Source organism: Sciurus vulgaris (genome assembly GCF_902686455.1).
Source record: "Sciurus vulgaris genome assembly, chromosome: 2".
Classification (NCBI taxonomy): Eukaryota; Metazoa; Chordata; class Mammalia; order Rodentia; family Sciuridae; genus Sciurus; species Sciurus vulgaris.
This window is the reverse complement of record NC_136462.1, coordinates 24,090,192-24,107,593: the sequence shown is the minus strand read 5'-3', so window position 1 is coordinate 24,107,593 and position 17,402 is coordinate 24,090,192. Positions and strand designations below refer to the sequence as shown.

Below are 17,402 nucleotides of genomic sequence, written 5' to 3'. Positions count from 1 at the left end.
ATAAAACACATTTCCAGTGGTTTGTAATATTTCTAAACAATGTAGGCAGGATGTGTATATTTTCTGCATATAGCCTTAGGTTAGAAATTATCCTATAAAGTATGTTAGTTCCATAAGTAAACTGAAAATAAGGGAGATTAGATTGCTTTACATATAAGAAGCCGATTAGGTGCTAACCATGTGGTAGCGCCACAATTTCATATTTGCTTTCCATTGATGGTAAAAGTCAGATAATCTACCATGTTCTTATCTCTTTTAATTTATTTCCAATCTATTTTCCCTTACAGATTTTTGTCCTAAGATAAATTTATTTATATGTCTTTTTATTGGCTACTCTATTATATGCTTCATCTTTCTGAATAACAAAAATGTCTATATACATATGTAGAGATAAAAATTGATTTTAAAAACTTCCTATGATCACAATGATCAAATTGTGTGCTATAAATTTTTTGAACTGAATTATCACTGCAATTAATATTAGGTATGTTATGAATTTTGAGAAATATTATTAGATGTGAAATATAAAAAACCCCAAACCTTACAAAAGTATGTTTCTTAATGGGGTGAATATAGTTTCCCCTTTTCCTGAACTCAATTAGCTAGGCTCATGTATCTATGGGTAAATGCTAATTTTTGTTTGAATAAGGCAAGGTTCCATTTCATTTCTAGTCTTATTTTCTGTTCCCATTGATTGCATCACTAAGAAATCTTGTTCAAATGAAAAAGTACACAAAAATGAAACCAATTTCTTATAATAATGTTACTCAATTTCTTGAATGTCTTCCTGCTTTAATGGCTAATATTACATAGTGATCTGTCATCAAAAATCAATTTGAATGATTTATCAACTTGATTAAATCCTCTTTTGACTTTATTGAAAACAAGGATTTGGAAACCACTTGACTTACCAAAGGTCTATAATGCAGTTATTAAAAACCATTTGATTTCTGTTCTTTTCTACACCAAAAAGGCTTTACTTACCAAGAATTATTAAATGGTGGTAACTCTTCTTTCATTAAAGCATTTTGTTTAACTCAACATATGCCGAAAATATTGAGAAAAATAAAAAATTTTGCAAACTTTAATACCATTTAATAAATATAATATTTTGAAGCATACATTTTACCTAAGCATAAAATATATTTCCACAAAAACCTTAAGCCTAAGATTGTCAAAGCCATTTCTCATTGTCATACCCATCAGCCAAATCAGACTTATTTTCTGGCAGAGGAAAGTCTGCCTTTATTTTTCATTTCAAAGAAATATGTGTCCCTGTGACAATTGTCACATTTCAGAATTATAATTTTAAAACAGATAAAGAGATAAGGCATGGAGACCAGCTAGTTGTCACCCAGATACAGTAACACTACTGTCTTCAATTATTTTTTACCAACACTCTCTTATCTCTGATTTCTGGAGGCATTCATTCTTTGGTTACAGGAGGGTAGAGAAAGAGGTGAGGTTGTTAAATAAAACTAGAGTCACCTCTTCTATCCAATCAATATATGTATAACCCTGCACTCTCCATCCCAATACTCCATATAGCTAACACGACTCTTGGTTTTCAACAAAAATATCTGTGTGACTAAGAAAAGTCTTACCTCAGTGTCTTGATTAAAGAAGTGTGGCAGAAACCAAAATCTTAAATTACACTCTGTTTAACACTCGAAATGCCTGGGAGAATTTGCTTTCTGAGAGCTCTGGGTCAGTGAGAGGCAGCCCTTCTTAAAAAAAAAAACAAATTGAGAAGAGGCCCTGTGATAGGTAAGATGGCCTCTTCAAGCACAGTGATGGCAGAAGAAAGCACACATTAAAGCTGAGGACATAAAAACCAATTTTCAGTCAAGGGGATGTATTTTGTGGAAAGGGACCAGGGGAAGGATGAGCAGGGACGGAAAGGAGAAATACTAGGAAATGATACTGGCTGGCCAAATTACATTTTTACATTGTGAGCTTGTATGAATATGTAACAACAAATCTCACAACTATGTATAACTATAATGTACCAATAAAAATATGGAAAAATATAAAAAATAAAAACTAATTCTCTTTAAATAACTTGTGCCCCATGGTTGTGGGAAGAGTTCTGCATACTTAGTGAACATGCTACCCCCATTCAAAGATCATACTTACCTCATCTATTGTCTTTGAACATTGACTGGGGATAGCACTAATTATATTGTCATTATATTTTTAAAAATATGCTGTTAACATGTTTCCTTTAATTTGGTTTCTGGTGGAATATAGCACAGATATAGGAACACAGAGAGCATAATGGGGTTTTATCAGCATTTCCCTGATGCCTAATGAAGATGAATATCTTCTCACATTTCTTCTGCCACTGAAATGTTTGTTCATGTTTTACCTTTTTTTTTCTTTAAAATTTGGGTTATTTAGCTTTTCGAATTGTTTCCTAGAAAACAGGATTTGGATACTTGTTGGGAGTCTGTTATCTCTGCTACAAATGAATTCTAAGTGTGGCTTTTCTTTTTATGTTGTATTTGGTTTAATTTTCAGAAGTTCATGATTCTAATGTAGTTACATCAGTCATTCATATATATGATCTATATTTTCAATATCTTCTTTGACTTTGTTTTTTTTTCTTTTTTTCCCTTCAAATCCTCCTAAGTTACAAGGTTATAAAAATATTCAACTATTTTTTGTTCTAAACATTTTATGGTATTGCCATTCCCATTTAGCTGTCCATGGAATTTTGAATACCATGTGAGTCAGGAATTCAAGCTAATTTATTATACCATCTATTGAAAAGTCTATCCTTACTTTCCTAACATGTGACATCAGTTGTGCCAGATGTTTAGTGTCCATACAGACACAGTTCTGTTTCTGAGTTCTCTATTTGAATACATTGATCTCTACATAATCTTGTGCAAGTTCTATACTATCAAAATTTCCAAAAAAATTGTGATAAGTTTTGATATATATTACCAAAAGAAAAAAAAAAAAAAAGAAAAAGAAAAAAAGAAATCTAAAAACCCTACAAATTCCCCTAACTTGTTCTTCAGAAATTTCTTGGCTATTCTAGCATTCCAGAGCATTTTCTCTATGAAGGATTTATATTTGGGTCTAGGGGATAGATTATTTCCCAATGTACTTTTTTTTCTTTTTTGTTACATTGTATTAGTATACCTTTAATTAAATTTTCTCAGTGATTACTGCTGGAGTTAGAAGTAAAATTGCCTTTCATATATTGGATTCTATCAGAGAAACTTGCTAAAGACTGTATTTTCATAATTATCTATTTCTTGGGCTTTTAGCATAAACAAAAATAGCACTTTCAAATAATGATAATTCTGCTGCCTTGGCTAGGATCACCTACACAATATCTAATAAATTTTGTGGAATGGTGCATCCTTTGTTTATTCCTGGCCTTAAAGGAGATTTTTCAAAATTTCAATGCTAAGGTTACGGTTTTGCCATAGTTTGTTTCCACATGGCTTTTATCAGATTTTGCAAGTTTCCTTCCATACTTAGTTTGCTGAAACGTTGTTGATGACAATGACAAATGCTTCTTATTCACCTTTGAGATGATGTTATCAAATTTTACATCTCCTTAATCTGTTAGTATGTTGAATTACATTCACTAATTTTCTAATATTAAACCAACCACCTGAATTCTGGGAATAAATTGAATTTTTTCATAACGAATTATCTACATATGTGTACATATATAGATGTAGATATATATAAAATATAAAAAATATACATAATATAAATAATATATAATATATAATATAATATAAATAATATATAATATATAAGATACAACTTGTTAATGCAGTTTGTCTTTCTAATATTTTGTGTACAATATTCTTGCATCCACGTTAATGACTAAGCAGATACTAATTTCCTTTATTTATATCTTCTATATCTATTTTGCAATGAAGTTCATGCCAACTCATAATGTGAATTAGGCAAGTTCCCTTTTTTTTAGTCTCTGAACAAGATTTTTTAATCCCTGAAATTATCTGTTCCTTAAAAACTTGGTAAAAACTAATCCATAAAATTATTTAGGCTGGGTGGCTCTTTTTGAAGAAAATTCTAAATGATTAAAAATTGTTGATTAAACATCATTTAAAAACATTCACTCATGGCACTATCCATGCTGCTTCTTAGTCCTGAGCAAATTATGTGTTGCTAAGAATTTGATTATTTCTCCTGATTTTCCAATTTGGAAAATCATTTATAATACTCTTCTATGTGGCTAAACATCCAGTATCTGTGGTTATATCTTCTTTTTTCATTTCTAATGGACAATGATCTTCTTTTTTATTTTTTAATTCTTTATTTTTTAAATTTTTACAGACTGCACCTTGATTCACCATACACAAATGGGCTACATCATTTCGTTTCCATGGTTGTACACGATGTAGACTCCTACCATTTGTGCAATCATACATACACTTAGGGCAATGATGTCTGTCTCATTCCACCATCTTTCATACCCCCCTCCCTCTCATTTCCTTTTACACAATCCAAAGTTCCTCCATTCTACTCTCACTCCCCACACCCTCACCCCCATTATATATCATTCTCCACTTATCAAGAAAAACATTTGGCCTTTGGTTTTGGGGGCTTGACTTATTTCACTTAGCATGATATTCTCCAATTCCACCCATTTATTTGCAAATGCCATATTATTCTTCTTTATGGCTGAATAATATTGCATTGTGTATATATGCCAGAGTTTCTTTATCCATTCATCTGTTGAAGGGCATCTAGGTTGGTTCCACAATCTAGCTATTGTGAACTGAGCTGCTAGAAATACTGATGTGGCTTGTTACTGCAGTATGCTGATTTTAAGTCCTCTGGGTTTATAAACCAAGGAGTGGGGTGTTTTTGAGACAGTTAGCTGACTGAATCAAGTTGGTTGCCCAATCAGGTTTACTTTGTTTACACACACACACACACACACACACACACACACACACACACACACACACACACTTTTATCATTTGGTTCTACATGCTTTATAATTATCAGTATAATTTATTAATATTTTGTTTTGACTTGTGGGTTGTTTGAATGTTCACTTTGAAATTTCCAAATGCCGAGGGTTCATTTGGTTATCTTTTTGAATCTTAGAGCTGGATATGAGTATGTCACAAAATTATGGCCCACGAATAGGAACAGAAATCCCTACGTAACTTTGGCTTCCACTAAAGAGAAATTAGGTGTGCTCCCTTTCATTCTTTTGTATCGTTAATATTGCAAATATAAGGCCAGAGGTAGCAGGCATTGACTCAAGAGGAGAACAAAAAGAGCCTGGTTCTCTGACATGGATGTACTTGATACTTGCCATGGCTCACTTATGTTTGGGTTGATCATAAAAGAAACTATTTTTCATATTACTTTAGGGTTTCTCTATTTCAGGGTTACTGTCATGCCTAACTTTCATACAAAAGTATAGAAAATAATTATCATATTAATGAAAATGAATAAAGTGAGATTTGAGAAGAGATATGAAAAACTGAATTTATACCTTCAACTTCAATTGCTTTGCATCCACTTTCACTTCATACTAGAGTGTCTACATTTCTTTTTCTCTCTGGACTGCCCATTTACTAGTTCCTTCCTCTAAATAATGACATCTACCTTTGTCCCTTTTTTTCTGGTACCAGAGTGCACCTCTCCCTAATTTTCCAAGCACATGTGTAAAGTCGGATTTCCACCTAGGCTCTCCTTTCCCATTTGCACACGTATTCTTTCACCATTCCATTGTCCTGCACGCTGCTAGTACATTTGTCTCTTTACATCACATTTACCATACCACAGTCCCTGAATAAAAACCATCCATGGCTCTCTAGTGGCTCAGTGGCTGTGCTACCACATTTCACCTCCAAACACTGCAATGCAGATGACAGAGACTGCAAAGTGACCACAGCACTCTTTCCAAAAGGCAGCCAGAAGCTGTCCCAGCAATGTTTCAGGAGCCATTTCTGACCAATAGAAACTAACCCTGCAGAGGAATCCATTTCCTTTCCATAAAAGATGAAGTCTAAACACCTTGGTTTGTATTTCAAACCTCAGAATGCCTCCTATTGCTCTCACAAACTGTCCTATGAATCCATAGTTGGGAAAATCTCAAAGGCTTTGAAATAACGGAAATTTACTAGGCATCTTCGACAGAAAACAAGTTTCTGGGTAGTACATCCTTCTTGGTTTTCTGAGTCTATGAGATCTCTGTACCTGTCTTTGAGTTATGTATAACTCTGACTTGTAGATAACTGATGGAAATGCAAATAATTTTGTTCATAGACAATAAATCTTGTCGGGTGAGTTTTGAATGATTTCCCTTTTCCACCATGGAAGAAAAAAGAACCTTACCTCTCTTTACATTCATTTTAGCACTTCAGTGCCTGTAAGTGTGGTTCTCTTAATGTCCCTTAAAGTTACTTGTAACATTCTGCTCATTTCATTACTCAGTAAGTTAAATATACTATTTATCAGTTCATTTTATAATTAAACAAGAATAATGATCATGGCTTCACACTAAAGAATCTATGAATTTCATTATGAACTTGGATCACAATGTTTTAATTTCCTTTCTATTTTCTTCACAATAGCTTTGCAACATGTATTACCTGTTTCATGCATTAGCTTTATATAGAGCACTTTTTATCTTATATAACGATTTATTTCCATGTAAGTGCTCTCAATCAGGATTTTCCTCCAGGTAATCAGTTTAGCTTTATTTGGGGGAGGGACCTGCTATATTTTGGCTGCAGGAAAATTCACGTTAAACTTTAGTGAAAGTGGTTATAGCTCCTGTGAAATTCCAAATAGTGTATAGTACTAACCAAAAAGACAGAAGATGAAGAATACATTGATATACTTCTGGGGAATTTTTTCCCACAACTACTGGACTAATACAATTTATACCCATATTGCTAAGTACATTGAGTTCAACATTTCTCCATTCTACAAATGCTTACTGAATGTCCACTTACATCAGGATTTTTTGAAAGAGCCTGAGGATTTATTTGCAAATAAAAAGTAATTTCCAATCTAAATAGCTTAGCTGCTACTGAAGGAAAAAAATGTACATGATTGTGATCTATACAAAGAAATAATTGGTGGCAAGCCAGATTGAGTTTTTGTTATAATGAAAAGAACATCCTTTTGCAGGTATAACTACCAGAACCTTTAATATCAATCTATTATAAATACTTCTAAGGGGATGAAGAAATTTCAAACTTTGACCAACTTGTATAGGTGCAGCATGTTATGTGGTCTTAATACCAGCTCAACCAAATGTGGAGGGCCAGTGCTTCACTATGGTTTATACACTGAGTTATGAGAGAACAAGAAATGAAATCACTTTCAACATAGTTGATTTTATGAACTATAAAATATCTTTACCATTTGAACAGCCTACCAAGTGAATTAAATTCTGCTTCTTGTAATACCATATGAAGCCAAAGGACTTCATAATATTTGAGCATTAACATTATTACTGAGCATTCTAATTTTATGGCTTTACTTATGATAATTATTTCAAATTAAAACTACCTTGAGAAAACGACTACTGTAAAAAACCTAGTTCACTTAATCCATTTTATTTTTCTTGTGATGATTTTTAATTTTTACTTTTACTCCTAGGGGAACTCTTAGAATAAGGCATTTAAGATTTTATGCATAATATTTTGTTAGTGAAGAGAGTAGATAAGTAAAAAAGACTAACAAATATAAATAAAAGTTATGAGGTTTTTGTTGTTCATACAATTTTTAGTTTCAGATATCACACTGGTATAATTCGAATGATTAAATAATAAGTAATGACCAATAATATAATAATGGTAACCTAATTTTTGTTGGTCCTAAGTATTTTCAATTATTTTTTCTCTTAATTCTTACATGATAAAATAATTTTAAACCATTTTTACAGACGTAGGAATCAAGGAAGATATACAAAATGAATGTTGTAAAAAAGGTATTTTTGAACCCTGAATCCAGGTCCTCAAACTCAAAAATTCTGATTTTTTTTCCAAAAGAACATTTAACTCCCAAGCTAAATTCTGTTGTCAAGTCATTCTAAGGGTAAGTAAAATATACAATAATCATTTTATTCACCTACAAAATCATCATAACGAAACTGAGAAGTTCAGTGTACTTTCCAAATGGCTCAGATAAATCTAAGGGAGAAGTTATTTACTTTAGAGTCTAGAAAGTGTCAATCAAAATCACTTGCTTACACTTTTTACTAAAACATTCCTTATTAGCATCTTTTCATTCCTTGCACTTACAATATAAACATTTATTAGCCTTATTGTTTAAAGAATTTTTACTTTAAACAATAATTTCTACTCATTAAAAATATGTGAAAAACCTCTACACTACTCCCAAGGCAGTCAATAGTTCCTGTACTTTATTAAAGACTTTTAAGGCACCAATATGCACGTTCAGTACTTGCATCACACTTGCTTCACATGTCCTTGTGGCTCTCTCCCACATAACAGCATGGTAATCTTTACTTTTTGGAAAATACAACTTTTTGTGGCTGTATAATATTTCACAAGGTAGTTCCATCATTTATTTTATTGTTCTTCCAATTCACATGGTTATTACTGTAAAAATGTTTATGGAAAATGAAATAGTCATATTTTACAAAACATGAAAACCTGGATGCAATCAATTCACAACTTGTAATTTTTGTTTAACATCACTATTATGATCTTCGTTCACCCTCTTTTGTTATTATTTTAAAATATGCCTGTAGGTTGTTATTATTAAAGTACATATGATTAGATATTTCAACTAGTTTTCATTAAATATCACATTACACCTGTTATAACAGTGTGGCATGTTGGATAGGCAGTCCACACTTTATTACTTCATTGATAAACAATGTTTTGAAGTTAAGAATATTTTTCTAATAATTATTGTAAGCATGTCGTCTTTACACCTATGCACTGAAAAAAATCATTTCCAATACCAAATTCCTATAAGTAAGATTATTCAGAAAAAGGCTGATCAGGTGAAAATAATGGAAAAAAAGAGAATGTTTAAAACCTGAATTTCAAAGTATAAATAGCATCCTGATCTGTTTCTCATCAAACAATCCTTCTAGTGATTGTGAAATACAGACGCAAACACACAAGGTATTGATTATATTTAAACCCAATACATTTTCCATAAATTAGTACTTCTTACCACATCATTCCTGAGCGAGCAGTGAGCACTTAAATATACCCACATTTTTTTCATTTAAAAAGTCTATTTCCACATACCTTTTAGATACAGTTTAGCTCATTTCCCCCTTTGAATCTTAGATGTAGTTTTAGAAATGTTTCTGGGACTGCCTCCTTTGGTGTTCTCTGAAATCCACATTGGGAGACAGCAGTAATTCTGATACAAGAAGAAAGAAAATGCCCCAACTTACCGTTTCTAATGCATTAACACGGTCCTGCAAATAAAGCATAACATATGATTATAAATCCAAAGCTATAAAAAAATCATTACAAGTTGACTTAGTTTGCAAAATTTCTATTTACCCTCTATTAGCAATCATTTATTTTAAGAGTGCAAAAAAATGAACTCTCCAAATCAGAAGGAATACAAAAAAATAGACACAGAAGAATCACTATACCTTTTCTCATTTTACCTCATGTTAGGACTACAGGGTTTAATTTAATAGTAAATATCATAAATTAAGGTGAAGTTACTGAAATGAACAGCTCTTACCACTTTTGCATTGTTAAAATTACCTATTTCAGAATAGGTATATATTAGTATATTTGAATAAATGAATCACAACTACATGATAGCGGGGATATAAAAAAGGAAGTTGGCATATACACCAGCTCTCACTAGGCAGGGAAAATTTAAAAGAATAACTTCATCAGTTAAATTTAATAAGTAAATCATTATTGAAAACAAAGCAGAAAAATAAATGAGAAAGATATTCACATTTGGCCAATCCTGAATCCAGATAGGCCTTCATTATCAATAGTATCTTAGGAGGTTTACAGAGGTACTGGTTTTAAAAGGGTTCACTGACAACATTGCCTAAGAAATCTAAATGATTAAGAAAATGATTAAAAAAAAAAAAAAGAAAAAAAAGAAAATGATTATATTCTCAAATCTTTCCAGAGCTGAAAATGATAAACAGGAAGTATTTATCAAATAAAAAATATGAATTTTAGAAAAAGCAGTCGGAAAATTCAAGAAAATGAAAAATCATCTTTTCTAGGAGGATCAGGGTCATTGGTCATTTTCTTTTTTCTTTTTTTGGTACTGGGGATTGAACTGAGGGGCTCTTAACTACTGAGCCACATTCCCAGCTTTTTGTGTGTGTGTGTATTTTATTTAGAGACAGGGTCTTGCTGAGTTGCTTAGGGCCTCACTAAATTGCTGAGCCTGGCTCTGAACTCCTGATCCTCCTGCCTCAGACTTCAGTGCCACAGGGATTACAAGCATCTGGCCCATTTGTCTTTCTTTTTATCAATTTAAGCAATTTGACGAAATCTGTGGAAACTGGATTTGTTTTTGTTGAATTAAATTAATTAATCATTTATCCTAAGAAGTGAAAGGGAGAAAATGGTGCAGAGAATGACTCAGCTCAGTCCTCTTGAGAACGTGCAGGGACCCACACAGACTCAAGTCTCAGAAGTACAATGAATCAGGCCCACACCTGCCTTCTCTCAGCCTCACCAAAAACTGAGGGTTCCCCCCTCAGGACTTCCACAACCAGACCTCCAACCTTCAGACTGGGAAACTGAGTGGAATATTTCTATTTGGTAAACATCTGGCAGTATGAGCATGTTAAATGCATACATGATGTAAAAGTGGCCCAAAGTAGACTTCTTACACCAGTAGAATCTGTTCAATTGCATTTTGTTGGCATACTTGGGAGGATTCCATTCTTGCCCCATAACTTCCATAAAATAACTACTTCATTTGTAACTTGAGTACTACCACATTTGAGTGCTTTATAATAAATATGATGCCTCTAGTGGGTTTTGATTATCAGACTTATTCACAGCACATCTGGGACAAAACCATTCTGCAATGCTTTATCATCCTTTGCAGAATGAATAGAACCTCATTAGATATCTTATAGAGACAAAAACAGCCTTTGGGCAGTTTATATGAACCATCTTAGAGGGCTCAATTATTCACCAACCCTATTTGGGTGTGAAGTTTTCACCATACTATGGGTTTGTGGGTTGATTCTATTTAGGATTAGCACATTTTAAAAGTGCACAGAGAGCTCACTTGAAATAGGTGACTTCACATCATGTCAAAAGACAACTGAATTAAATATTTTCATTCTTATCTCAGTATCTGGTGAAGAGAAACAAATATCCTTATAATTTATGTCAATTGTTTTCATTTCACTTAGGTATTGCTATATGACTTTAAAAGAAATATGTACTTATAAAGACCCTGGATCCAAATGGTCAAAACATCAGCATTGTATTAAAATATAAATGTCAATAAATAGTACATTTTGGATGCAATATACTTATGCCTGTTTGTCTATTATCTGTTTTCTTCCAAAGTGGTCCTGAGATAGTGTTCAATAAAAAATAAAAATGTTAAACAAAACAAGGAAATTGGGGACACAGGAAATTCAGTTCATTAACCTAAATTTCAAAAATTCAATTTGTTAATCAACAACAGTTAATAAGATATCAGCCATTGCTGCCAATTAGTGAGCTTTTATCTAAATTGTAAAGTTTTAAAGTCTTAATTATAGGCTACAAGTAAAAGGAAACTATTCCTAATCTTTTTAAACTTACATTGTGATTTTCAAAATTTAAGAAATATGTTTTGAAAAAAGCAAATCATTGTAGCTCACATATTTTTTGGCAAATAAGATTAGTTATTAGGCACCTACATATAAAAGAATTGGGCTACTATACATCCTTAAAAAAATATTTGCATGTTAATTTTCATGTTATTGTTATTAAAATGGAAGTTACAAGGCAATATTTTGGCTTTGATACAATCCATGAAAGAAATGCCAACATTTCTGAGGATGAACATATGGTATACAACAAACCATTTCCTCCTTCACCTGGACTACACTACTTAGGGCTACAACAGTAGTAAGTTTTTTTCTTTTTCTTTTTTAATCTCTAATTTTCATTTCAACAGATTTGTATCTCTAAGTTCCACCTGCAGGTTGAACACTCCTTCCTCCAACCCCACAACACCCACATATTTCCAAGCCTGGATCCTGGAAAGAAGCACTGTTAGGATGCTGGAAGGGAGTTAGGAGGGAGGTTTAGAGAGGGAAGATGGCCTCCAGGAACAATGAGGACTTTCCCATGATAACTCAGGTGGCTTCCGGAAATTGGTGGCTCTTCCTTTTGTAGCCATGGGCTTTGATAGTCTGATGAAATCATTTTCTCTCCAATGTATACTATACACCAAACACATAGTTTTGTATATACTTTTAAGGAGGATGCAGACTCTCTGAAGCCTGCCTATGGACCACCGAGTCATTTTACTCCTAATAACATCATCTAAAATAAGGTGAAGAATATTATACAAATCAATTAATTTATTAAGTCATTCTATTTACTTCTGTTATATAAAAGTTTTCTACATAACACCAGTAACAAGGAAAGAAACAATTATGACCATAAAAGGGCAGGGTAGTATTAAAATATGAAACTCTAAGTGGAAGTAAGTGGAGAGTTAAACAAAAAATGAAGGAGAGATTTCCTTCAAAATCTTGAAGAAAGAAGTTTTGGGGGATAAAACCTGCATTGTTGCCAGGTGTGTGTGTGTGTGTGTGTGTGTGTGTGTGAGATATTACATGATTCCTTTTACACTATTCTTTAATTTAAGAAAGCTAAAGTTTGAGAGATATCAACAAAGACAATGAGTGATTTTAATTTCAACTCTAAAGGACTTGCACAAGTACGTACTGCATAATCACTGAGCTAAATGGAGAGTGCTAATAGTTTTTCTTATCAATAGGTGAATATTATATGTTCTCATGAAAATAATGCTGCTAGGCATCATATCTTAATTTATTCTGGGCTTGGCGGATCAAGTAGGGAGAATTATATCTTGGGAGAAGATAATAGCCTATATATTATTAAAAAATATTTTTAACTTTTTAGGATTAGGTTACTAACAGGCCTTGTGCTGTAAATATTCATTTGCTACTTGGCCACAATGGGCCATACTTTAGAACTTAGGAATGAACCAAGGCAATTTACTGGCATCACTGGAGAATGGCAAATATGAGTAGATAAAGTTAAGAAATGAGAATGAAAGGAATCATTGATAACTGAATACCTGATTATTAACAGTTTAACTGATTCAGTTAAGCCAATCAATTAGACATACTGATTCAGCCATCACATCTAAGAGATACACTAGAAGCATATAGGCTCTACACAACCAGAATTCTGCTGCCTCTGGTGAGGACAGTTCAACAGGTTTAGTGACTTAGTTATGTCACTATAATGCAGCATTTTCCAGAAATGCTCTCAATATATCATTAGCATATGAAAAAGCACAACAACATTAAAATGTAACAAGAATCTCTATATTTTCCAAGTAAGGAGCTCTAAAAGCATGCAACAATTTTGGAAACTTCTCTTGGACTGATGGACTTAAAATTTTTAAGAACAAAAACCCACAATGATAATTTCTTCCCATACTGTCCTAAAAGCACAAAGCCTGTCTCGTGGAGGAAAAAATGTGCTCAGCTCCATCCAAAGGCCACCACACAGTGCTCTTCCTGTCAGTGTCAACTCTGCGGAGTCAATACTCACAAGTTTATCTGCTGTTGCTGCAGAATGCAATGCAAATAGTAGGTACAGTTTTCCTTCTAGGCTTTTCCCCATAGCAATCCATTACATTTAGCATTTTGTCAATTTTTTTCATGATTAAAAAGAAGCAGAAATAATTTCTTAAACTCCAAGACAGTAAAAAGAAAGGCTAGGAAAAGGCCTTTACTGACCATCACCAAAAGAATAAGCATTTTATCTAGTGATTTAAAATAATTTAAAATAGATTAAAATTGCCATCTCAATATAGCAACATCAAAAAAGCTTTAAAATAGAGCATAAGTTGATTCAGAATATGCCAAATGCATTGAAAATCTTTACAATGAAATTACACGCCACCAATTAATAGTCAGAAAAAGTTTCTGTAGACTTGGGAAAGCTTCAGGAAGGAAGTTTATACTTATTTTCCAACCCTATGTTCAATTTAGCCATATGGAGAGCTGCAGTCAATTTTTGCTAACTCTTTTACTAGCTGCTTATGTGCTTTTTTTCAAATAATCTACTCCAGTGTCCAAAATAAACTAGAAATATTGGGGTGGGGGGACTACGGGAAGTCACCAAGATTTAGTCTAAAAAGTAATCAATAAAACTCTCAGCATCTTGATTTGTCAAGAAACGCCAGTTTAAAGGGATGTGTTAGATCCTAGCCTAGACAAAGTATCCAATAATATTCCTTGCTACCTGACTTTCACTCTGGATGTGGCAAATTCTTGAGAACCAGAAGCAGAAACAATCACAGGATTTAAAAACAAAGGGTGTTATCCACTTTTCCAACATATTCTCTCAGGCATTCCTATTGCCACAGAGAAGTGAGGGCAGCTCTTCTGCTGTGTTCTTGGGTTGGCATTTTGGTTTGTGTTTCGCTCGTTATGAGGACACTGCTGACCATCATACTGCAGTCTGACACTGTTCAGGAAAGGCTCAAGACAACGTTCTTAACTGAAGGAGAATACAACTCTGTATCTACTTTTAAGAGAAATTCAGAAGTGGGATATGTGCATGGGTTTGTGAGGTGAAAAGAGCAAGATGAAGAAAAAGGTATGAAAATGGGGTTCTGTTGCTTGGCCTAACACATTTCAGTGGAAAATACAGCCTGAGAGGAGAGGAAAGGGTTTGGTTTAAAGTCTTTGTACACAAAGTGTTGAAAATATTTTTTCTTTTGCAATTGAGAACCATTTCAAGATTCTTCCTTCTATGTGACATGGTACGTAGGTGTGTGCCTGCAGAATATGATTCTCAACAAAATGAAGGGCAAATGACACAGAATTACTTTACTCCTGTGACTGCCCAATTCTACAGTGAAACTGTAGCAGGCAACAAAGGCATTTGTTCAGTGAGTGACATGTGGACTGGAGAACAACTAAAACTTATTTGCAGATAAAATAAAGACTCTGATGGTGGTTAGGGGTAATGCAAATGACAACCAATGCAATTTCTGAGATTGACTGTTCCCCAAAAGACATGTGGGAACAGAGTTGAATAGTAGGGGAAGAAAGCCAGCAACTAGAAACCAATTGTTTTTTTCAAGGATTTATATTGTAAAAAATAAAGTATATGTCTCCAGTTGTGAGGTTAGTCACATATCAGTGAAATATGTTCTGAGCTCCTATGCAAATCATATTGCAATGGTGATTATGGCATAATTTATGGGCAGGCTTATGTCATGTAGACCTTGTGGCAAACTATAGGGTTTGCTTTCATCTTCAGGTATATAAAGGGGTGTGTATCTTACTGTGACCAAACAGAGCTGGTCTAATCAGATTCCCTCAGGCTGACATCTTTGTTTCTCTCAAGGGAAAATAACCTCCTGGGCTTCTTGGTGAAGAATGGTCCCAAGAAAACCCATATTACCAAACAATCTTTCAGCCCAAGTTCCTGTCTCCTGAATACTGAATTACTCAGTCATTATATGGTAGAAGGAAACAGCCCACCTGGGAATTTCTTGCTTACCTTTGCGCCATTCCAACCATCCACATCCTAATTTACGTGCAGAGTTATTTAATCAACAGTTTTCACTACCATCTTTCTATGTTTTGATGTACAGTTACCTACAGTGTTCTATGCTAGAAGAGCTACTAAAAAAGATAATCGAGTCCTGAGCAGCAAATTTTAACGTACCATATTTGGCTGACCTCAGTTAGGCTGCATTTTGCTTCCACATTCAGTTTGACTTATGTTAAAACTATATCATTCATCTCACTTGTTAGTAAACATGCCCAGGTGAGAAAGGAAAGGCAGTTAAAGGACTAAGAATTAGCCTCAGATTACCTGCCCTTTGATCATCAACGGAAACCTTTTTTTTTCCTATCTAAGAAAACTGAGGGAAAAAACAACCCCATAACTCTCTGTTTAGATGTTCTTCAGGGACACACACCTGAAGACTGGTTTATCCTGTAAGCCCTAAAATAGGGCAGATATTTTTTGACTATTCAGTTCCAAATATCCTAAACATTTCTACCTATGAAATACTTAACTGCTTTTTCTTCAAATTGAGCTTCATTCTGATTTTTCACTGTGGTTTGACTACCGTCTTCCCAAGGTAGAAGTTTAAACAGTAGCTTCGGCTGTTTAAGAGAGATGTGAGTTATGAAAGAGTTGGAAAGCTTTATCATCCTAAAGTAACTGGAAGCACTCAAAATAGTAATAACTATAAAAATAACACTAATAAGACTATAACCATTTCAAACTAAATTTTAAATTTCTGTATTTAGAGAAAATGGTATGATTTTAAAATGGTTTCCCAAATAATTTCTTACCCAACTTAAAATCACAAATTTTAGAGAAATCCTCATTTGAAATTTAGAGCATCTTATTCTTTAGGATTATAAATAAAGAGTAGTGATTTAGTTAAGTGACCTAGATTGTCTTGTTTACACAAAATCATCCTGGAAGAACTAATCCTAAATTCTAAAATATAGGCAATGAAGGATATGAGATGGCAGCTTGTTAAGAGATGTACCTGGGCACTTGAAGCCATTAATGGAAACTACTTGACACTCACAACTCTACTTGCAGACAATGGAACTCTGGTGCAGTGTCAGTGTGGGAGTTCAGGAGGGTCTGATTACTTAGTATTTATACTTTCCTTCCACCTGCCAAATCATTCTAAATTCTAACAGAAGAAATTTATTCTTTGTAGAAGAACTCAAAAATTTATTCTTGGACTCACCCATGCCAATTCTTTTAAAAGGCAAACGTTTTAAAAATAGATTACCATTAAACTAGTTTAGGAGTCAGCAAAGTGGGCCAAATCCAGCCAGCCACCTGTTTTTATAGGACCATGAGCTAAAATGGTCTTTATATTTTCATTTAGTTGAAAAAAAAAAAATCAAGGTAAGTATAGTATTTCATGATGTGAAAATTGTATGAAATCCAAATTTCAGCGTCCATAAGTAAAGCTTTATTGGCACAGTCTGGTCATTCACTTAAGTATTGTCTGTAGCTGATTTTACACTCTAATGCAGAGGTAATTTGTTGTAAGAGAACATCAGAAAAGTAAAACTGAATTCATGTGGCATCTGCCCTCTACAGGAAGTATGGTAGCTCCTATTCTAAGGTGTTGGTATCCTATAAGAATTCCTTTCCTCCTACCTTGGAGAGGTCACCCTGTAGAAAATGCTATAGGC

The 17,402-nt window shown here is 33.5% G+C and overlaps 1 protein-coding gene across 13 annotated transcripts in view; it reads right to left on the bottom strand.

The window, feature by feature from the left end:
• The window catches only part of CEP128 (centrosomal protein 128), a 418,511-nt gene that overhangs the window by 45,364 nt on the left and 355,745 nt on the right, over positions 1-17,402 (bottom strand). For 11 of the 13 annotated variants that reach the window (XM_079128040.1, XM_079128046.1, XM_079128049.1 and 8 more), the window contains 2 exons: positions 16,251-16,340; positions 9,405-9,428 (listed from right to left, as the gene is read on the bottom strand). In XM_079128040.1, the coding sequence (XP_078984166.1) occupies positions 9,405-9,428; positions 16,251-16,340 (114 nt within the window). The remainder of the gene's footprint in view (positions 1-9,404; positions 9,429-16,250; positions 16,341-17,402) is intronic. The other 2 variants (XM_079128052.1, XM_079128041.1) reach the window with 1 other exon arrangement.